A 23,292-nucleotide genomic window follows, 5' to 3' on the forward strand; every position below is an offset into this window, starting at 1 on the left:
CTCAGGAGAGCAACCAAGGAAAAAGAAGCATTTTTAAAGCTAATGAAAGAGATAAAAGGACCAAAGCTACTTATAGCAACACTAAAAAGAAAATCACAGAATCATTAGGGTTGGAAGTGACCTCTGGAGATCATCCAGTCCAACCCCCTTGCTAAGGCAGGGTCACCTGGAGCAGGTGACATGTCCAGGTGGGCTTAGAATGTCTCCAGAGAGGGAGATCCCATGACCTCCCTGGGCAGCTGTTCCAGTGCTCTGCCACCCTCAGTGTACAGAAATCCTTCCTCATGTCGAGGTGTAACTTCTTGTGTTGTAGTTTATGGCCATTGCTCCTCATCCTGTTGCTGTGCACCACCAAAAAGAGTCCAGCACCATTCTCTTGGTACTCACTTTTGAGAAATTTATATGCATTAATGAGATCACCTCTCAGTCTTGTCTTCTCCAGACTAAACAGGCCCAGCTCCCACAGTCCCTCCTCATCAGAGAGATGCTCCAGACCCCAGAGAAGGGAACTTGTAACATCTAGTCTGTTAGTGCTTTTAGTCCCATTAGATGCAAAATGCTGTAGAAGAACCTGGTACCAGTTAAAACATGGAGTGGACAAAAGAGGAAAAGCTTTGATTAGTGAAATGATGGAGAAAACCCTCCCAAACACACATGGTTTCTTTGGATGGGGTGGAAAGTACCCTCTCAGCTCAGCCCCAGGACTGGGCCCTGGGCACATCAGCAGCTGAGATTGTCCCAGTCCCTTGCCCTTTAACAGGAGAACCACATGCTGGGTTGTTAAGAGCAGTAATTAATAGCAAATTACAGGGTGTTCCTCAGCTCTCTTTCCCTTTTTTTCCTTTCTTTTTTACACAATATGAGAAGCAAACAAAAGCTGTGAGTGAAATTTCCTGCTCTACCGCACAGCTATCCTGGCACCACCTATTACAGACCTTTGTTACGCAGAAGATAACTCACACCAAGTTCCTGTGCCCCTTGTTCTTGACGTCACCAACAGCTGTTTTCTGATCCCCTGTGGAAATGCACCATTTTCTTAAGCTGATGAGGCAATATCCTACCTGCCTTGAAGAACACACGAATCCTGGCTGTCAGGAGGATCAATGTCAGCAGAGAGGTCCCTGCTATCCAGGCTGGGTGCTCATGTCTTGGCACGGATGAGAGCGACATTCGCAGTGGCAGAGTGAAAGTAGAAAAACAGTGGTAACAGTGGCAAATGGAAGTACTGAGCTGTGGCTCTTGAAGGGACAGACACACACACACACACACCTCCCCACCTGCATAAACAGGTGGCCTTGTGGACACCAGAGCTTGGTGCCACCCAGCACAATGATTTTCACTATCCTTCAAGGAAACTGTTTCCCATCTGACCACTTATTTGAAAATATCAAAACTCAAATGCAAACCCATAAAAATGGATCAATTTGAATCCCTGTGCCAGTCGTTCCATATCACTAACACTGCTCTGAAGAAATCCATTCTCTATCCTTGAAAGACCTTCACACAGGTGAATGGATCTGTAGTGACAGGCCTTTAGACATTTACCAGTGCAGAAACCTCAACCTATTTCATGGACTCGTTCCTCTAAACCAGGAAGTAAGAATGTCTCCTGCTTTTTCTTCCCTTTGTGTCATCTAATCTCTATTTACTAATCTTCCTGGTCCAATTAGAGGCAATAAAACATTATATGTCTTACACCACCTCTTTGCTTTTGTCCTTGGACTGAAAGGGCCCCTCCTTTTCCCTTCTCAGTCCATGAGATGATGGAGTGAACAGCAGCACAAAAACACCTGCTGGTTGCTGATTTTGGAAGGGCCTGCAGAGAGGCCTAGGGCAGCACATCACATCACTTTAGCTGTAGCATCTACAAATCCTTGACATGAGCTGTGAACGTCTGACATTCCCTATGGTGCTTAATGCATTCACCCTCTTCTACAGACACACAGTTACCTCACCTCTGGCCATCTCTGACATTAAAAGCTTTGGGAGCTATCATTCCCCTGATACTTGTCCAGCATGTTTCAGCTCTTCAGATGCAGTCCCTCCTCCTCATTGCTGTGCTCAACCCTGGGACCCTTCTTTGTCTCTGTGCCCAGAAAGGTGTGGCACCAGCCCACAGTCAGAAAACTGACTGTCCAGAGATCCCTGTGTGTAGCTGTCCTCTCTCAGCTGGATGTGCAATGCTTTCCCTCATCACCTTTGGCCTTCCATATCAGCTTCCTCAAATTATTATAATGATTTAGCTTGCTAAAATTATAAAAGGGAACTAAAATGCAGTAAACACGCAAGTTCTTGCTTTGGTACACCAAGCTTTGTCATCCTTTATTGTCTAAAGCAGATGCCTGCTTCTGCTGGCATTCTGTTCATTACAAATCTGCTATTGCCGTGACCATGTATGCATTTCCACCAGCAAGAATACAGCCATAGTCTTTTGCCTGCTCTGTTCCCTAATCCCTGCCTATAGCACAAATACTGCTCTGGTAATCTATGAATGCTTTCACCTTTGCAATCCTCAAGTGATTTCCAGGCAGCAACACATGAAAGCAAAAAGGTAGCTCTGGACAAGACTTGGCCACCAGATACCAACTACAGGAAGCAATTGCAATCGTTATCTCATGGCAGATCTCCAGTCTGAGGTGGACATTGCACATAGTGCAAGGGATTAACAGCATCTGTGCTCACTGATAAAATGCATCTGTTGGAGGATGAACATCTTAAAGATAAAGCACTGATATAGGGTCTAAATGCAGCCATTGAAGCCTGAGCCCCACAGAGAGGGTGGGGGCCAACCTGCAGTGCTGCAAAGCCTGATTGTGCCATGTTCCCTCACACCAGACACAGGAGACATGAGCACATAAAGAAAATGGCTTTGGACTCTTTTGACATCTTCCCCCTGTTCAATAGCAAGAGCCACAAGATCACTGCAGAGCTGTGATCGCTTTGATACAGGGAGGTGGCAATGCCAGCACCTTCCCTCAGCTGCCAGCTCTCTCCCTGAGATGTGAGCTGCCAGCTCTCTCCCTCTGCTCTGCCTTTGAGTCAGCCTCCTACAGAGACTGTGGACAACATGCTGAGCACAGGGGACATCCTTAGACAAGTGTACATGCTGACCCTGGCAAGACAGGCAGGGAGAATCAACTCCATGGTCATGGTGTAAGATGGGCACCATATAGCTTTGTTCTTACCCATTTGACGCCACCGTAGTTATCTGGAGCCTTGACTGGTGGAAACCAAAGACCCTGGAAAGGTCAAGTGTCACAGGGAAAAGGATGGCCCACAGGTTCTAATGGCCAACACTTGGGCTCGGGGCAAAGAGTCACCCACATCCTCTTTATAACCGTAATCCCATGAGGCTGTCACAAAAATAGCGACAATCACCTGAGTCCCCTGCAGGTCTTCCAGCTGTCCAGCCTCCTCAGCTACAGAGGTTCCCCAACATCAACACCTTCCCACTTTTACAGATGGTTCTAAATACCAGCTAATTGTTTTTTTACAGCCACATTGGAGGTATGCAGGCTAATTTCATATGATTGTTCTCCTACTCAAATGGAGAAGATGATCCAGGGAGTGAAGTAACTTCCCTGAGGCTGGAGTGAGTCAGTTACTTTGTCAGATCTGTGTCCCTCTAAACACGGACATTTCTGAAAGGCTTTTTAAACCATAGGAATGGTATAAAAATAGGTACAGAGAGAGGTGAACAGCCAGCACAGAACTTCATAGGCCTTTGCAGAACTGGCCTTCCTTCAGGGATCAAGGTTTTGTTAAAGCAGTGTGTTACCAAAGCAGCAGGCTCTGCAAGCTGTTACTTACCAAGCACTGAAGCCTTCACAGTGAAGGTCTGGTGAGCCTGAGACCTCTCAACTTATGACACAAATGGCTTTGAAGCCATGGGGACAGGCAGGACAGGCTGATGGCTGGCAGTACCTGGGACACTGCAGGACCCCCAGCTGGTGCCACTGCTCCTCTCTGCATGGGGTGTTGTGCGATGGGGTGGACCAGCCATGTCAGCTCTGCATCCAGGTGTTCTGTGGCAAAGGTGGCCGTGCCATGCTGTTGCTGTACCCAGAATGTGTCATGGGACAGGAGCCTGGTGCCACGTGACCACTGTGAGTGGGACACATCGTGGAACAGGTGACTTGTGTGTCGCTTCTTCCTTAGCAGTGAGTCAGTGCCAAAAGGTGTCCCAAAGACAGCACTCCGTGGGTAGGAACCAAACTGGCTGCACTGCAGCACACTCTCCAGGACCTGCAAGTCCATCCTGGATTTGAAGGGACAGGGGTTGCCTGCAGAGGCCCAAGGAGCTCCTCTGGGACCCTCCGTGGGAAGGACATGGATATGTCTTACAGTGTAATTCCCTCCTCAAATGCCAGCCACCTCTGCAAGCACAGGGTGCTGCATATTAGCTTCAGATCTATTTGCCTCAGCTCTTTCAAGTGACAGATTTTCGCAATCCCCTCGTCTGCTCTAAAAGGAGAAGTAAATCCCGTATCAATGGCAACCACAAGAAGCTGGTATAATTTTGAGTGCATGTTTTCAAAGACGGTGACAAAGATACTCAGCCTTGAAGGATAAGGGTGTGTGGGCAGTTAGGTTTGCTTTGCTTTTATCTTGGACAACACTTTTCAATGCCTGGTGTCTCAGCAGCTGCATTTCTGACCCTGGGGAGTTATGACTCACTGTTTGCAAATCCCTGAGCCACCAAATTGAAGGTATGCCTCACAAAGCACGATCCTAAACTGAAATGCTTGTAGGTGGGTGTTACAGCTTCAGTTACTCTGTTCCAGCACTCAGGGCTGGCTCCATATAGGTGCCCAAATTTCTGGCAAATAGAAATCAGCATCTCTTACTTTGTTTAGATAAGCAGGATCTCTTTGGGCTTCTCTCCTTCAGTGAAGTTCTCAGCCAGTCTGCGAGCAGTCAGGCTACAAAAGAGGCATTATCCCATCTACACCAGCACAATGCCAGCCTAAGGGACATCTGCTCTGCCTAACCTGCACTCCTGCCAAATTGCTTCATACACCAGGGCCATCCCAACATCAGAGCTGGGGCTGGCCTGCTGGAGAATAAGGCTGTCTTTTTTATCTGCTTTCTGGGTGACCTGTGTGGGGTTGAGGCACTGGCTGCCATCCTTTCTGTTGGAGTGGATCGCTTCTGCTGGCTCAGCAAAAACCAATGCAAACATCTTATCAAGTATTTCTTAGCAGGAAGGCAGGAAAGCTATTTGTGAGAAGCCCGAGGCCTTCAGAGAAAGGAACAATAACAAATGATCAAAAGATCCTCACATTTCTTTTTTGCTTGATCATTGGTGTTTTTATCAGGAAAGTGATTGCATTCACTGCTGCAGACCAGCGCTGTTCACAGAGGGTTAATGCTCCCTTTCTTTGGGTCACACATCAAAAGACCTGTGATGGGAAGGAATCACCAACAGCCATCTGGCAGGGCATGATGAGATTGTCTCTGGGGAAGAGGCCACTGCTGACCACCACACACATGCACGCTGAGGTCCATGAAAAGCCAGGCTTGGGTCAGAGGTTTTGATTCAGCCTGGCAGGGGCTCAAGGGCTGCCTTTGCAAGAGAAATGTATATCCCAGCTGGCACTTCACAGAGCATCACCCAGGGAAGCCTCTGCCAGCAGATTACAAAATTTACTAACCTGGTGAGAAATCTGCATTATCTCACAGCAAGCACTGCTTGAACACAGGGCTCCTGGAGGGAGCAAAAGAGCTGTCAATCTGCAAATGACCCCCTCTTGCTACTGTCAGTGGGATCCTCAACTTCCCGCTGGCTGTGGCAGATCCTGCAAAACTAAGGCTTTAAAATCCACGTTTAAACTCTACAAGAACAACAGGCTTCTAAGTAGGTACACCAGCAAGTGCTTTCCTTTCCAAAAAGAAGCTGAGAAAGAGGAGTTGCTTCATGCAACTCAGTTATTGTACCTTGTGGCCAGTGACAATTCCTTGCCAGGATCCAGTTGTAGGATCCTGTCCTACCACTAAGGACAGGATCATGGCCCAGGGACTGTGCTGTGCTCAGGTGGGTCCTGGCACCACAGGACCTTAAAAGGGTCAGAAGGAAAAATGCAATAGCACTTATAGAGAGATGGGCACTAAGTCCCACTGCAGTCCTCTGGCACCTGGGCACTGCATCACTGCACACTCCCTCACCTCCCGTTCTTCAACCCGGGGACAAACCACCTCCTGAAGTGACCCCAGGAGAGGCCCTGCACGCCCCAGAGCCTGGCAGGCTGGGGGATGGCGATGACAGCGGGATGCCACACTGAAACCCGCAGATCCCTGCAGCGCGAGGTGCCCGTTACCCACGCAGGGCCGGGCGGCTGTTGCCCATCACAAGCGGCCCGGGGATGCCGCCTCACCGGGGGCTTCTGCCAGGATCCTGTGGGAGGGAGCGGGGCCCTGCCCGGCGTTAATTGATTAATTGTTGTCACCAAGGTGCGGCCGCAGCGATCAGGGCGGGGCTCGGCTCCGCCCCGCCCCCGCCGGCCCCGCCCCCGCGGCGCCCCCGGGCGCCCCCTGGCGGTGGCGCGGGGCCATGGCGGGGAGGGGACAGGGCCGGGGGGACGTGGCCGGGGGATGAGGGTGAGGCTTTTTGTCAGCCCTCAGAGCTGCAACCGGCTCCATCGCCCGCCCAGAAGTGGCACCGCTGCCTGCAACTGCCCGCCAGGAGCCCGGCACAGCCAGTCCAGGTCAGGGAGCTCAACACCAGCCACTCAGGTGCTCCTGCCTTGATTCCAGTGCGGGCTCTTTCATTGCATTTGTCCCGATGTTTTTCTGCCATCGCCGCCGACCCTGGGGAAGATGAGCAAATGGAGAGGTGTGGTTCTGTGCCAGGATCAATTCAGCTGCTGCCCCAAGAGCCAGCATGTCCCCGCTCTGCCCATGGCTGCGACCCCCGGCCACCTCCTCTGGAGCCTGGAAGGACAGCCAGCAGCTTCTCTGCCCCCTGGTTCTCCATGAAGGGCAGCATTTGTCTTTTCAAACCAGGACATGCAGCCCGTCCTCCTCTCTCCTCCTGTTTGACGGTCCACTGAAGGCATTTTCAAGCTGCTGGATGATGTGAACAGGCCAATCCAGAGTTGGTTTGAAGGGGGTGTTGCACTCAGGTCCTGTCTGCACCAGGAAATACTTGAGTGGCAGCCCTGATTACACGCTCATTTTTTAATATAGTTAAACCAGCACTTTTCCCTCTATCCAAAACGAGCCCTGATCCTGTGACAAAATCCAGACCCACTCCAGCCCAAAGTGAGTCCCCTCGAGTGGACCACGTGCTCAGGCTCTGCGTTTCAGCTGGACATGTGTAGCAGATTTTTTCCATTTGCAGCCAGTCACTTCCAGCCTATGGCTATTTCAGTTACATTTCTAGGAAGTTTTAAAACAAAGTTAAAAGTAATTTTTAAAGTGATGAAGCTTCCTTTTTGCTTGAATTTTTTCTTCCTTATTGCAACAACACTCGTCACACAGTGATCTCACCTCCTTACAAAACTCAGATACTGTGCCATTTTCTTCCAGCAGGTTTTCTCTGTGTGCTTCCCAATGCTTTGTACAATTGCTGTGCACAGAGAGAGTTTTCTTCACTAGTTTTTCTGGGTCTTGTCATCTAACATGGAGAGGAAAACAGATTTTTTTAAAAGTAGTAAGACATTATTTTAAAGAAAGGTGAGCACTGTAAGGGTGAGGGTGTTAACTGCAGATACCTAAAGTAACTTGGAAAAAAAAGCCCCTGAGCAGACTGTGCCCCATCACCACTGTCTCTGTGAAGGCAGGACACATTTCCAGTGCAGCCGACCAAATCACAGGAGTCAAACCCCAGCCAGCCCCCTCCAGGCCCACCACTCCCATGGAAATCACAGGCAAACCCCAAACAAGAATAACTGTATTTTGCTTGGCAGAGGCTCAGTGTGAGTTATGCTGACTAGCTAAAAAATGTGGTTGTAAAAATAATGAAAATGGAAGACTCTCTTTTCTCTCTTTCCCCAGCTGCTTTTCAAGTGCCTTAGCAAGGCTAAGCAAACTCTGCGGTGTTCTCTCTGTGCTCTCATGGCTGGCAACTGCAACACCTCACTTGGGACTGAATACAGAGAAGTGCCCTCTGCTTCCCACTGGCAGCCAGAAGGCTGTTCGATTTCACATGGACAGAAACAAACAGAATCTGAAACACCAGTGAAACACCAACAGAATCTGAAACAGGGAGTTTTTTTCTCAGTCATTAAGACTGAGAGCCACGTGCTTGTGTGTTTTCCAGGATCACTGAGAGATGTGTGTTAAAATCTGCAAGGCGTTGCCAGGATGACTTCTGCTACACATCCACAGGCCTGTTTAATATCTCCTGCCCCTGACTCGAGGTTCTCTGAGAGCAACACAATTACCTCATGGTCCCTGTGTATTCCTGATGCAAGCTCCCTGCTGGTGTGAGGATCACACCAGGATAAATCCTGTTCCCTGCTGCTACAGGCTTCAGTGTGCTCCTGTGACCACAGCCAACCCGCTCCTGCTGGAAAATAACTTCTCCTTCCATTCCTGAGAACAAATTGCTCTGACAGATGACACAGCTCTGAGTTTGGCATCAGCCCTGTAAAAACAGAGGAGCGTAGGGTTTTTCCTGGGGTGCAGTTCTGTCCATGGCTGATCCTGCCAGAGGCATTTATTAGACCACTCTCGTGCCTCAGCCCTGGCCGACAGCTAGGCTGGCACTGGCTTCACTGTGGCTGTTCCCCTCCCACTGCTCGGTGGCCCTGAGGGTAACAGGCTCTCTCCACAGCACCCCGGGAGCTGGGGAATTACACTGGATGGCAGCAGGGTCTGGTAACCTCTCTCATGCTGCTTCCCAACCCACAGTTCTCTGGGGCAGTACTGCTGGGGGGGACATTCCTCACAATGAGGGAATTAAAAAAAAAAACAACAACACATAAAGAGAGAAAAATAAGCGTCTCTGGGCTCCTGGCTCTTGCTGTTGCTTGGCAGCAGGCCTGGGTGGCCAGATCTGCACACAGACGCTGCAGCCTGGGACAATTAGGAAGCAGAGGGTCCCACAGTGCTCCTCGCCTGCAGAAGCAGCCCGTCCCTGCTCAAACACACCCTGCAAGGTGTCTCCAAGCTGTCCCAGCCACCACAACCAGCACACCCAGCCAGGGGCCACAGGCAGCTGTGAATGAACCCATGCATGAACACCCTGGCACCGCTCACAAGGCAGCGGCGAGAGGGGCCTGCAGAGCCAAGCTCAGCCTTGAACAAGCCCAAAGGCAGCAGCTTTTCAACCTAAAGATAATTTTAGCCTATGTGGTAGGGCTGAAGTCTTGAAGCAGATGCTGTGCAGGCTCAGCATGACTCAATTATCACAATAAGAAATGGATCCAAACACAGGGTTAGTGTACAACAGCCTGGTTCAGAGCTCGCTGGGGTCTGAGATGGGTCAGATGCTGAAACTTGCATTCGCCAGCAGGCTCAAATCCAGCCTCTGGGATGAACCCATAGGAGAGCAACCTCTGGCCCAAGATGTGATAAATGAAGCCCAGTTATCTCCAGACACAAGGGACATGTGCATTTATTTCTTTCCCTCCTTTTGCTAGGAGAAATTGCCCTGAGGGAAAGAGGGAAATAAAAGCTTGAGCTGCATGTGTTATTAAAGAGGCCAACTGGAGTTCATTTATTCCCTGTGACACATGGAAGGAAGGACAGTGACAGCCGTTTCTAGCAGAGGAACTTTCCACAGAAAACCCAAGCTAGACAACTGGAGGGAGTCCCCAGATGCTGCACCACTGGACAGCCTTAAATTAGAGGTGGCTGTTTCACTCAGCCCCTCATGTTTCACAGTTGTTTCCCTCTGAACATGCCTACTCAGTTCTGGGGCCCCAAAGCCTGGCTCTTTGGAGAAGAGTGCCAAGATAAACAGGCTTTTCCTGGAGAGCAGAGGGACCTGGAACACTTCCCTAGCTGAGGAGGTGGACACCCACCCGTGCAGCCATGTCCTGCTGTGCTGCTGGAATATAGCACTGCTGTCACCCAAAACGCAGTGACAAAACTACCTGCTTGTACCAGGCCAGCTGCCAAATTCACAGGGCTGGTGCCTAAATAAATCAAAAGGAAATGGAAGTCATTTGCCAAGAAAATTTCCATGATAGGAACGGGGGGGGGGAAGGTGTTGAGGGGAGAAAGGGAAGGCCAGTTAAGAAATTACACTGTTTTGAACATATCACACCAGGAGACACTCCATTTTACTTAGCCTTTGCCAAGTGGCTATTTGACTCCAGATCCAAGCACATAATTTAGGAAATCCCCTTCCGATACTTGGCAATCTCAGGCCAAATCAGAGAATTTGCTCTGTGACTCATATTAGGATCTCAAAGAAAGGTCAACTCCTGGATCACATTATGCAAACATGAAAGGTCTGTTGTCCCATAGGGCTCAGAGGCAAAAGCCCTGCTCCGGCAATCATGGCAGACGACATCCGTTCCTCGCTTTTATCTGCTTTAGATGTTTGGGAATAAAGTGTCAATCACCCCTTCCCTGGTCATGTGTTAAACCACTAACATTTTCCTTTCTCCAGCTGTTCTTTAAGTCAGTTCAGGGCTGGTTACCATGCTTTTGTTGCCTGCAGCACTTCTACTCTGGCATCATCTAGCTGTCAATTATCAGTGCTTTTTAGCAGAGGATTTGGGCTCAGCTTAAAATCTACTTGTGTTAAACCTCACCAGCCAGAGCAGTAGTAACCCATGTGCCAAGCCAGAGAGACAAACTGTCCCAGTTTGAGGCTCAGGGTAATAAAAGCATCAAAGCCCATCCCCGTGCCACCCAACCTGACAGCCCCTCTGTGCCATCCCATGCTGAGCGCTTCTACCAGGATTTACACCTTTGGCCCCTTGAAGGTGCTGCTGCCGGAGCCCTGTTAGGAACTGGCTGCTGCCAAAGATGGGGAGACAACGAGTTGCTTCGGGCCGTGGCTGGAGAGGTGGCTGAGGAGCACGTGGAAGTCCTGAGCATCTCAGATTATTTGTTATCGTTGATTTTTTGCTCCTTTTCAGGGAAAAAGGTGGGAAACCACAGCGGGGCCCAGCAAGTCCTTGACCAGCCCCGAGGCCTGCGAGCTCATTAGGGGTACGGGCCTAGCGTACCGCGGAAACCGCTGATCTCGCCGCCGGAGCCTGGGTGCCGGGAAGCTCCGGGACTGTGAAAAGCCAAAGCCATCCCCGGGGCTCTACAGAAGCGCGCCCAGCTCTTCTCCTCAGGCACCGCAGAAGGCGGGGAGGGGGGACGGGCCTCAAGCGCCGCTGGGCGCCGCCATCGCGAGCCTCCTCCTCCCACTGGGCGCCGCCATCTTGTGCCCTGCCCGTACAGCGCGGGCGCCGCCATCTTGTGCCCTCCCCGCGGTGTGCCGGCCATGGCGGGGCTGCTGTGCCGCCTCCTGCTCCTCTGCCTGGCGGCCGCCGGGGCCGGCGCCGAGCTGCTGCTGGAGGAGGCGCGGCGCTCTCTGGACCTCAGCACGCACCTGGCCAAGGTCTCGGCCGAGCTCAGCCTCGCCAACGCGGCGGGCGGCGCGGCCGCCTCCTCCTTCCTGCTGGCGCTGGAGCCCGGGCTGGAGCCCCGCCTGGCCCACCTGGGCGTGCAGGTGAGCGCGGCGAGCGGGGGCCGAGCGCTGCTCCAGGGGGGCCGCGGTGGGGCCGCGGGCGCTGCCCGGCCCCGCGCCCGCAGGGACACGTCGGCACTGCCGGGCCCCGCAGCGCCGCTCCCGGATCCCGCACACCGCGGGGGGAAGGCGAGGGTGTCTGTGGCGGGGGGGGCGGCGGAGGCGGCACGGCCTGGGGGGCGATGGGGAGGGCGATCAGAGCCGTCACGGCGGTGCGAGGGTCGCGCCAGCATGGCACGAGCAGGGCCGGCATCTCCGGGGGGGCCCAGTGCTTACCCACGAGCAGCAGGGCTCTCCTAATTCCACAAGTACCGTCAGCGTGTGTATTTCTGTATACCATATAGAGCTATATACGGTGGTCTGCAGTATATACACTGTATCTCTATACAGAGGTCTGTAGTATAACTCTACTGGTCAAGCCGCATTCCCGTGCTCTGCTCGTTCCCTACACACAAGAGAAATCACAACAGCGTTTGACCAGTATTCGCATTTGCCCAAGTTATGGTGACTGTGCAGGCTTGGGAACCAGGCTGAGAGGAACAAGAATTACCAGAAACCTCTAGTATCTGTTTTTGCTCACTGACCACACTGCAGTTTGTATTCGTGAAACCGTTGTGAAAGGGCTTTTTGTTAAATTTTCTTAATAAATTAGTTATATATTCAACTTATACTTTCTGGAGAGCATCACTCCTAAAAGCTCCATAGAGGGACTGTATGGAGTTTGCCCTGGACATATTAAGTCTTTTAAACAGCAGCACACTGATCAATCTGTTTTGGAGCAGGTAAAGGGTGAGGAAGAGGAGGAGAACACCTTGGAAGTGAGAGAGACTAAAGTTAAGGGCAAAAGGTGAGTATCACCTTTAAAGGTCAGTACTTAGATTGTGCATGAGGGTTTCATAATTGTCCCCGTGGTGAAGCAGAAATACCACCCCTGTTCCACATACCTAGAAACCCTAGAGTCTTTTCTTCCTGAAAAGGTCCATTCTGTACTCAGACTGCATCCTGGGGTGTTACAGAGGCAGGGAGCATGGTTCACACAAGCAGCCAAATCCAGTTCCTGCAGCTCAGGACTCCCCAGTAGAAGTCACTCCCCTCCTGCTGGTGCTCTTTCCTTGGGAGATAACACATGAGGTTTAAGAGATTTTAGATCTCTGCACTGAGCCCAGCACAGTCATGCATGGCTGCTAGTCAGGGGAGCACCCTATGAGGAAGTGAATCTCTCTCAAATGCAACTCAGCTGCCTTTGTGGGGGCTCAGTTGTGCTTAGTCTCTTGTACTCAGTGCCTTGAGTAATGCCCTGGCCCTTTATTGAGGGACACTAGGTGAGAGAAACATTATAGCTGTGGTCATGCTCCTACCCTTTGGTCCCTTTTGAGCTCTCAGAGGGTTGGCAGTGGTGATTACAGGGAGTTTAAGTGCTCTGTGGCTGTGTGCCCAGAGCACCGCTCAGTCTGCCCTGTGGGGAGCATCGCAGTGTGCTGGGTCCTATGGCCCAGCACAGGCTGTTGCCCGCTGCAGGGAGAGAGGATGCTACTGTTGGTATGAGGATCTGCACTGCCAAGCTTGGAATATTGTGCAGATGATGCAAGACTGGGCAGCAAGGTGGTTTCTGAGCTGTGAGAGCTGAAAGGTAAAGACTGCCTGTAAAGTGGCTCAAAAGCACAGTGCAGCTGGGTTTCAAGAGGGCAGTAGCTATGGAGTTGTCAAGGTGGATCATAGTTTCTGATGTGCCTGGATGCCTCATGTGATCCCGCTCTTGGGCTGCCAGGATTGACATGAAGTCTGATCCTCATGGATTTGGTGAAGTCTAAATCCATTCTGTAGAACCTCAGTCCAAAACCTTGCTAATTTTCTGGCCATTCCTTAATTTTAGATCCGGTGGGCAAAAAACTGAGAATGAACAGACTTTGTGGGAACAGGTGCTGGAGATGTTTGTGAATTGTCTTCTGGACACATACACATGCTTCCTTTGATTCAGATAATTCCTGTCATCTGGAGAAGAACGAAAAAATAAAAGCATGCTTTATAAATGAAGTATGCAGGATCAGGGAGGGAATGTGTCACCATTCATTCCACTTCCAAAATGGGAGCCAGGTGCTTTTGCAAAGCAAAGACTGTCTCTGTGCCTGGACACAGTTCACCCTGTGCTGCCTCCCCAGTCCAGAGTAATCACATGTGCTGGGACAAGACATCTGTACATCTTTGAGGAGCAAGTAAAATACTGGCCCAAATCACACATGATACACGTGATACATGGGCTCCCTTCCACAGGGGATTGATCTGAATGTTCTCTCAGGGGAGATCTCACATGACTTACCTGTTCTTCTCCCTTCCAGTGGAAAATTCTTTTCTGTGAAGCTGCCATCTCCTTTGGCACCGGGAGCCAAGATCCGTGTCTCTGTTGAAATGGTTTTCACACACGTCCTGCAGCCCTACCCCACCCACATCACCCAAAGTGAGAAGCAGTTTGTGGTCTTTGAAGGAAATCACTATTTCTACTCACCCTACTTCACCAAGACCCAAACGACTCGGGTCAAACTGGCCTCTAGGAACGTGGAGAGTTACACCAAGCTGGGAAACCCTTCCCGCACTGAGGACATGATTGAGTATGGCCCCTTCAAGGACATTCCTCCATACAGCCAGGTAAATGTCTGTGCCAAGGGGTTGTGGCTCTGCATAGAGCGTCTTCCAGACATGGGAGATGTGTCTGAGAGGCTGGAGAGAAGGAAGCAGAGGCCTTTGTGTAAGAATTGCAGGTGAAGCCCGAGTTAGACCACATGTAGGCCAGGAACACATGCTCCAGCAAGGTGCTCCTATACAGATGGGATTGCTGACTGCTGCTTGGTGTCCACAGAACAAACCAAGCTGGTATCTAAGTGGCTCTGGCAGGGGTGTGTCAGCAGTGGGGAACACTGCATCTCTGGCCCCTCTCACCTTTTTAACACAGCCAAATGTGCAGGTTTTAACCTGTGAGTACCCCCAGGTACCCAGTGTGAACTGGGCTGGGTGTCTCAGACCTTCCTGTGCAGTCAGAGTCATCTCTGCAGCATCTGCCATGGAGGGGTCTCTGTGGCACATGGAGTGGATAATTGTGAGGGGACCTTGCTTCTTCCTTCAGGTCTAATAGTTTATCTTGTTTTTTCCCTTGTTAGGACACTCTGAAGGTGCATTACGAAAATAACAGTCCCTTCCTGACCATCACCAGCATGACACGAGTCATCGAGGTGTCCCACTGGGGCAACATTGCGGTTGAAGAGACGGTTGATTTAAAGCACACAGGAGCAGTGCTGAAAGGGCCATTCTCCAGATATGACTACCAGAGACAGCCAGACAGTGGGATCTCTTCTGTCAAGTCTTTTAAGGTTGACATTTTCAACCTGTATTTTTTTTAACTGTGGCTTCCCCCTTTTTACATCCCCAGAGAAAAAAAAAAAAAGTTATCCTTTGCCTTTTCTTTGGTAGCCATACCCCAGCCATAAGGGATATTAAAGCTCTGATCTATATTCAGAGAAGGCTCATGCTAGATAGGAATAGCTTCTAGAGGCAGCATTAGGAAGTTATATGTTTTATTGCATCTGTTGGCCACACAGACTACTCATAGCAGGGCATGTAGTGTTTCTCCACACTTCCACCCCTCCAATCTCAGGGACCCTCTAAACTCCTTATCCTTGTACTGACAACTCTGCTTTTGGTTTCCTGCTGTGCAAGGACCGTTCATTCTATGCCCACCCTCTTATTTTCAGCGTTGCCTTCTCTGCCATATCCTCATCATGTTGAACAGTATTAATTGGAAACTCAGCCATTCATTCCTTGCTCACAAAGCTCTCAACAAGAGTTAAAGCTGTGACTCAGCTAGCCAGATGTGAAAAGTATTGTGTTTTCATCTGAGCCAAAACCTTTCTCTCTGCTTGAACCCTCCAGGATTGATTGTTGTAATTCTCTAAGGTGGTGCAGCCAAACAGAAATCTCATTTTGCTGACTGTAAAGCCAGCAAGTCCAGTGAGCTAGGGCAGCAGGCTGGATTGAAAAGGGAATTGCTGTCCTGGTGGGCATGATGAGATCCCTTGCTGTCTGAGATGTTTGAAACTGGGCTGGAGAGAGCACATTCATTTGGGAGGCCAAGTGATTTTAGTGCTGGGAGCCACTTCTGTGATTGCTTATAATAGCACAGTTTTACCACTCAGTGCAACTGAATGGTCATTTTGTCATGTCTCATGAGGGAACACAGTTTCTCAAGGCTTAACAGCCAATACTGGTTTTGCCAATTTCACTGGAAATAACTCCTGTCCAATGCACTGACTGTTGCTTCTCTCTGTACAGACCATTCTCCCAGCTGCTGCTCAGGATGTCTATTACAGAGATGAAATTGGGAACATCTCCACCAGCCACCTCCTTGTCCTGGATGACTCTGTGGAGATGGAGATCCGTCCCCGATTCCCGCTTTTTGGGGGCTGGAAAACCCATTACATCATTGGCTATAACCTGCCAAGCTACGAATACCTCTACAATCTTGGTGAGTGGCAAGGGGCAGGGAATAGGAAACCTTCTGGTCTGTGTTTAAAGGTGGTTTCTGTACAAAAAGAATTGAAAGCCGGGGTATGCTGCACCTTAGCAACAGCAGTTGCTAGCTATTATTTCTAGAATATGCAAATCCAGCTTTTTTGTGCTTCCTTCAGGTTTTGTAGACATCTGGTTAAAGTATACCTGGGTGAGCTAGTGCCCCCTGCTGCACAATTAATCCATCCGAATTCTGCTCCCGCCTCTGTTGGGAGCTGAGCTTCAGGGTTGTCCCTTGTTCTCTGAGGATCTGTAACCACCCTCTGGTTTGCACTCTTAGGTGATCAGTATGCCCTGAAGATGAGGTTTGTTGACCATGTGTTTGATGAGCAAGTTACAGACTCTCTGACTGTCAAGATTGTCCTGCCAGAAGGTGCCAAGTAAGTGTCATTTACTCCTGCCTTGTTACTGCAGACAGTGCTGTGTTGGTGGCAATTTTCCAGCCCACTCTAATGGCCTGAGGACAGTGAATCAAAACCATGACTGTGCATGTGGAGGAGACCTTGGAACACAGCTTTGCTTCCTTTTAGAGCGTTGCTGAGACTGCCTACTTGAACTTGTGCTAGAGGCCACAGCTGGCCAGACAAGTCCTAGGTTGCATCATCTCAAACAGTGTAGAGTCATATGGGACTGTCTGGTTTTGTCCCCAGGAATATCCATGTGGACAGCCCCTATGAAATCAATCGTGCTTCAGACGAGCTGCACTACACATACCTGGACACTTTTGGACGTCCCGTTATTGTGGCACACAAGAGCAACCTGGTGGAGCAGCACATCCAGGACATTGTGGTGAGTGTTGTTCCTTCTAAAAATTCAGCGGCATGGACAAAACACTTAGATTCCCAAAATAAACACTTGCTGGACTGGACGTCTGGCTCTGCTGCTCCCTGAGGAAAGGAGTTACGTCCTGTAATAACATCGGTCACTGCTCAGTGCTTGGAACTTCTCTTGTAGGTCCACTACACCTTCAACAAAATCCTGATGCTGCAGGAGCCTCTCTTGGTGGTTGGAGCCTTTTACATCTTGTTCTTCACTGTGATTGTCTACGTGAGACTGGATTTCTCCATCACTAAGGTCTGTATGATGAAGAGCCCCGTGGGAGCATTAGTAGCTTCCTCAGCTGGCGGGTGGAGGTCTTTCATACCATTAATTCTCACTGAATGTTCCCACCAGTCAGATGTTTTATTAGATGCTTAAATGGAGTCCTGTTTTTATGGAACCTGAACATTGGTACTCCAGCAGGGTTTGAACTGATGTCCTAAGGCTGATCACTGTTTTGCCTTCTGGATGAAAAGTAATCTCCCTGAGAAGTAGGATGTCTGCAGTTCTCCTTCTGCAGTGTTTTCATTATTTGTTAAGCTATTTGTTGGGCTGGGCTGAGTGCTGAACTTGTACCATTCACTTAATTACTGTCAATTGACTTAATTGCAAAGGGAACAGTTTCTGTAATAGTCCTGTGGCAGATTGCAGGCATGGCTTGATGCAGGCCAAAGATATGACTGCTTTGATCTTCCCTCCTGTGCTCTTGCAGGATCCGGCTGCTGAAGCTCGGATGAAGGTTGCCTGCATCACAGAGCAGGTGCTTACTCTGGTGAACAAGAGGCTTGGGCTGTACCGTCACTTTGATGAAGCAGTGAATAAATACAAGCAATCAAGGGACATCTCCACCCTGAACAGTGGCAAAAAGTCTTTGGAGATGGAGCACAAGGCCCTGACAAATGAAATAGCCTCTCTGCAGTCTAAACTGAAGACAGAAGGCTCTGACTTATGTGATAAAGTAAGAAATTCAAATTTATTTTGTCAACTCTCCTATTCTTGGCTCTGTCGAGTATTTTACATGAGTTTTAATTTGGGGTTTAGTTTCTGCAGCCAGTCTGGGATTTTTTAAATCTGAAAATGGCTTGATCCCTGCCAGGGGGTGTGAAAAGTGTTACTTTTGCAGTAATCTCAGTTATGCAGGCCTGTAAGTGTTGCTGGTAAACAGCTGCTTGTGCTATTTCTTAAGTAGGCCATGAACCAGCTGCATGACTACACATTAATGCTTTTGTAACAATCCTGATGCTTCTCATTGAACTCATGGCAGTGACACAGGCAAAAATGGAAACTATCAACACAGTATCAGTTCTGACTTCATTACTGACACCAGTCAAACCAAAATCTTCTCCCTCATCTCTTATTTTCTTGCACATTTGAATTTGGTGCTGACACAATTTTGGTAACATGATGCTCCTTGGAGTATTTCACTGTACCATGTTAAAAGCCATGGCACAGTGAGTACACACCCACTATCCTTTCTGTCCTCCGCTATATTTCAACACTTACCTGGAACAGCCACTTAACCCCAAGTGAAGGACACTTTAGTCTCTGAGGTCTATTTAATCAGCAGCCACCTCAATTAATCTGTTATTAACTCAAAGAGTAGCTCTGTCATGGCAGACTCACACACCACAAACATTAACTGTAAGGACATCTTCCAGCTGTCAGTTGCGATTTAGTTTGAAGCCTTTAAAATCTGACATTAAATACTCTTTTTTAACAGTCTCCTGCCAATATAGCTCCCAGGTCCTCTGAGCACCTTTTTCTCCACTGCTTAGCTACGCATTAATGATTCCTCGTAATGTGATGCCAGGGAGAGGTGATGGCTCGGGAGGCAATATTCAGGGATCAGAGATGTTTCCACTTAGCACTGACTTCATCTTTTGCTCCGTGTTTTACCACCTCTTCTATTCCAGCTTCACTGTAGGAATGGTTTTTTGTCTCCTCTAATACTGCCCTCGTTTCTCACCCTGTCAGGTCAGTGAGATTCAGAAGCTCGATGGCCAGGTGAAGGAGCTCGTCCTGAAGTCGTCGGTGGAGGCCGAGCGGCTGGTGGCGGGCAAGCTCAAGAAGGACACGTACATTGAGAACGAGAAGATGCATTCCAACAAGCGCCAGGACCTGGTCACCAAAATCGACAACATCCTCGACGCGCTGTAGCTCTGCTTTAGCGACCATGTGGAGGGGAGAGGTATGGAGGGAGAGGAGAGTGCATACACTTTGAGCCGAAACTCCTTCCCAGCAGAATTAGGGGAAAAGTTGATGTGGAATGTCTGAAAGTATGTTTTGTTTTTAGATTTTTCTATAAAGCCTGTTTGCTCAGCAACACGTGCTGTGCAAGGGACCACGCCATCATGCTGTTTGGCTGGGTAACAGGGTTTCTTTACCAGAGGTGAGACTCAGCCAGGTTATGAAACAGTCTCCTGCTTTTGGTTTTCCCTGTATAGATGTGCTCTGGGTAAATGCACACAACCAGCCAGTCTGAGCACAGACACGCTCATGGCAAACCTGAATGTCAAATCTCTGGAAAGAATAAAAGATACCTTTGTTCTACTTTGAAATAAAACCGCCACTGCCTCGCCTGTACGTGTTGTGCTGGGCTGGGGGGGGCAGAGAGGCTGGGTGGCCCTGTCCTTCCCGTGGCCAGGCAGTGCAGTTCCCTGCAGAGCAGAGTTCAGCCCTGAGCACTCCTGCCTCTTGTCAGCTCTGTGCCTCGAGGTCAGAGCTCTACCACCTCACAAGGCTCTGGCCCAGGCAGGAGAGAAAGCCAAGCCCTTGTTTCCTAGGGATTTACATGCACCTTCACCCTTACAAGGAGAAAACCACAACAGAACCTCTCCTGCCAGCCTCTCACAGTGTGCCACGTGCTTTCCTGCTGCATGTGACAACAGTCTCTGATCCCTTGTTCTGCCCAAGTAGGCCCTTGCTCACACCTGGATACGTTCAGGGGTGCATGCAATTCGCTGCTAATGTCATCCTTATAAGACATTTTTTTCCTGTGCCTCTCTGTCTCAGTGCACTGCCAAACATCCCAGAGCTGGCTGCAGGGACAGCAGTGTGGATTTTCCCTACTGCCTTTGCTTGGCTTAGTTGTTTACCAAAATAGATAGAGATCCTCATAAAGAAGGAGGGGCTGTGTGTCCCTCTGCCTGCCCTGAGCTGTGGGTAGAGGCAGCTGCCCATGGGTGGGTGTGCAGGGCAGGGTGGTAAGTGGTGTGCAGCTCTCTCCGCTGGGCACCTGCAGCTTCCTGTGGGAAGCACACTCGGCAGAAGGGCTGGAGGCTGCCTACAAACAGGGCAAGCACAGGGCTGCCCCACAGAGCAGTGGCTCAGGAGGATGCTACTGCCAATAGTGGCAGTGCTGGGGAGAGGAGGTATGCCACAGTACCTGCACTGGCACTGCGTTGGGCTTGGGGCAAATATAGCCCCCTGTGGCCCAGTGCTGCCTGCAAGCCCTGTGCCTGGATGTGCACAAGCAGCTGGACGTTTTCCAGCCTTTTGCCAGGCTGTTTGCACTGCCTGTCCCTCTTCCTGGACCCACATGGCCCAGGTCTGTCATAGACCAACTGTGTCTGCCCCTTACTAGCCTCTGTTGGATAAAAGTTGTCTTATCCTTTCCTGGGATGCTTTCCTCCTCGTACAGAGGACACAGTAAGAGAGCCCTTTGCCCCAGGCCACAGAGCTTCCAAAGTGGTTAGTATGGAGTATTTTACAGCAGGCCAGAGCCCAGGTGCCCATGACATTGTCACCAGGTACCAGCTCCCTCCCATGCCCAGGAACCTCACCCTGCAGCAGAATGAGCAAGCCTGAATCCCTGACTCTCTGCTCCCTGTGCAGGTGCTGCTGGGAGCCCTGAAATCAGAGTCCTGCCTGACCAGGGTGTGGACAACCAACAGCTAAAACCAACTAAATTATTGCTAACCCATTGAGCCAGAACACACACAGTACTTGAGGGGTACCAGGAGCATCCAAAGCCAGACAGGGGCTGCCTGTTGTACCCAGGCAAAACAGGTAAGTGCAGGAGAGGAGAAGAAGGATCAAACCAGTGATCCCAAAGACACCCTTAGCTTTCCATTCCCCCTGGCAGAGGAAAGGCAGTGCCACCCTTTCTTCCCCACGTCCCACTTCTGTCTTGGCTGCATGGGCAGCTCAGACCCCCGAGGATACTAGTGGAGCTTGTAGTGCCCATTACAAAGCCCTGTGGGGTTGATGGTGTGTCCATGTCTTTCCCTTCCTACCCCAGGGGGATCTGATCGATCACCACACATCTTGGCCCTCAGCTGCTGGGCAGCTTCAGATCCTGCTTGTTAATGGAAACCACATCTGCAAATCTGCAAAGGCAGCAGCTATAAATAGGCAGGATGAACGTAGGCAGCCCCAGCTAAAAAGGCCTCTGGTCCCCAAGGAGAGCTGCCCCAATTCCGTCAGCTGGGAATAAAACAGCTGCCTCAGTGACACTCCTCTCCACACAGCTCCCTTCTACCACCCTTTCAAGGGGCACAGCCTCCCACACTGCACACCCTGAGCCTATTCTGCCCCCAGTGCTGCTCCTTCAGGGCCAGCTCATGCACAGGGAAAGGGCAATTTGGGGTGGGTGGCCCGGGGATGTCCCTTCTCTGGGGCTCAGTACAGGTCCTTGGGCTGGGTGCGAGACCCCTGCAGAGGCAGGCTCTGGCTCTTACAGCCTTTTCAAGTGGATTATGAAGTATCATGGAGACACATGTGCTGTGACATTCCTCAGGGTGAGTTTATCCCCCAAAGTGGTGCCCAACTTCTTTACCTGCTCCCCTGTGCCAGCAACCCCTAAAGCTATTGGGGAGTTGCAGTGAGGAGGCACCTCACACCCCAAAGCCCACAACCTCCCTGCAGAACTCCTGTGAAGGGGCAGCCTGTGACAACAGCCCACAGCAGCACATACCTCAGGGAACTTTTCAAAAATTTCTGAATTCCTGCAAATTTACACCTCAGAATAAACGAGAAAAGAAGGAGGAAAAACCACAACACCTATCAGGAGCTCAGAGTCTGCAGGAGCAGGGGGAAGAGGCAGAGCAACAACACCTGGTGGCAGCAGATAGATCAATTAGGGCTGTGGCTTTGTCTCTGCCAAATTTAAAGGGTGCAGCCTCCTTTTGGGGAGGGGGAAATACGATAAGGGCCATTGGGCCAGTCAGCTGTCCATCTCCTGATGTCCTTCCCCTCAGTTCTGAGGGATTAAGGGGATCTGACTTTAAAATCTTTCTTATGGTGGGGTTTTACAAACTGTAAGTGCACCTAAGGAGGTTTCCAAATGACATCTCTGCTCAGACGCCATGATATGCCTAGAAGCTGCCCCTTGGCAGATATGAGTCCCAAGGTGTCTGCTGAGGATAGATTTTCTAGGAAGGAGCTGCTGTACAACAGCCTGAATGAGTCCCATCAGCACAGCCATCAACGAGCTGAGTCTCTCATACACTTGGCTCAGGCTGTGCTTGCTTAACTCCTGCAGCCACTGCATCCTCTAGTCAGTGTCACCACGCTGGCTTCTGCCACCAGAGCCAGTCCAGCAGGTCCCTGGCCAGGGCTAGCCTTGCTGGCACCATTTTTGGCTGGCTTCAAGATCTCCCTGAACTCCAGCTGCTGCTTCACGAGGATATCCCTTATTTCTTCCAGGCTTGGCAGCTCATCAAGTGTGAGGAAGCAGAGCCAGCAGGTTCCCAAAGCATCACAGCAACATTGGGTAGGGATGTAGTCACTGCTGCCAAGAATCCAGGCATGAGGGCTCCTCTTCCTTTCAGCCACCCTCATGGCCAGTCTCACCTGAGACCCGTAGGCAGAGGGAATCCCAAGCTGATGGAGAGGACCACCTCCGTTTTCCTGCTGCCTGCAAAAATAGCCAGGCCTTCAATAGAGAGCTGGGAGCTGTGCTCTTCACAGAAGCTTTTCCAGGCTAGAAAGTTCACTTGTGCTCTTGCTCAGGAAAAATAGCCTGGGGAGACTATAAGGAGTTGGGAGGCACTTGAGACCCTCCAGCAGATTAACATCTCACGGGTAATTAAAGCTGAGCCCTGCTGGGAATTCGTGATTAGTTTTTTTCCTGTGCAGAGTTTGGAACCAAAAGGTTGTAAGGGCTGAAATTTGCCTCCACAGCAGAAGGAACAAAATGGAGTGAGAAGGAAAAAAAAGTGTACATAGAAGAAGGAAAAGGAAACCACACAAATGCAAGATTTGCCAGCGAAAGCAAGCAGCCATGATTTTGTGTACCCAGCTCAGTGCAGCCACCTGCCTTGCACAGGGTGGCACCT

General features: G+C 50.3%; 1 protein-coding gene and 2 long non-coding RNA genes across 4 annotated transcripts; 1 reads left to right on the forward strand and 2 right to left on the reverse strand.

Moving 5' to 3' along the window:
- Positions 1-185: 185 nt before the first annotated feature.
- On the reverse strand, positions 186-6,289 carry LOC113946014. The gene is made up of 3 exons (XR_003527262.1): positions 5,938-6,289; positions 4,848-4,922; positions 186-1,147 (listed from the first exon to the last, which is right to left on the reverse strand). It is a non-coding gene; the product is annotated as an uncharacterized LOC113946014 (long non-coding RNA).
- A 995-nt stretch (positions 6,290-7,284) lies between these two features.
- LOC113946015 lies at positions 7,285-11,263 on the reverse strand. Its single transcript, XR_003527263.1, has 4 exons — positions 10,041-11,263; positions 8,385-8,587; positions 7,489-7,615; positions 7,285-7,377 (listed from the first exon to the last, which is right to left on the reverse strand). It is a non-coding gene; the product is annotated as an uncharacterized LOC113946015 (long non-coding RNA).
- Positions 11,264-11,372: 109 nt separating this feature from the next.
- Positions 11,373-19,592, forward strand: RPN1 (ribophorin I). Of its 2 annotated transcripts, XM_027640847.1 has the most exons (11): positions 11,373-11,620; positions 12,421-12,485; positions 13,975-14,281; positions 14,791-15,000; positions 15,959-16,151; positions 16,476-16,575; positions 16,846-16,984; positions 17,150-17,269; positions 17,727-17,972; positions 18,989-19,202; positions 19,308-19,592. In XM_027640847.1, the coding sequence occupies exons 1-10, from the start codon at positions 11,393-11,395 to the stop codon at positions 19,169-19,171; spliced, it is 1,791 nt and encodes a 596-aa protein (XP_027496648.1). In that variant the 5' UTR covers positions 11,373-11,392; the 3' UTR covers positions 19,172-19,202; positions 19,308-19,592. The 2 variants fall into 2 exon arrangements, with proteins under 2 accessions (XP_027496648.1, XP_027496647.1); XM_027640846.1 differs by having other exon boundaries at positions 18,989-19,592.
- Positions 19,593-23,292: the final 3,700 nt, after the last annotated feature.

This window comes from Corapipo altera, unplaced genomic scaffold (genome assembly GCF_003945725.1).
Source record: "Corapipo altera isolate COAL_440 unplaced genomic scaffold, ASM394572v1 55, whole genome shotgun sequence".
Taxonomy (NCBI): domain Eukaryota; kingdom Metazoa; phylum Chordata; class Aves; order Passeriformes; family Pipridae; genus Corapipo; species Corapipo altera.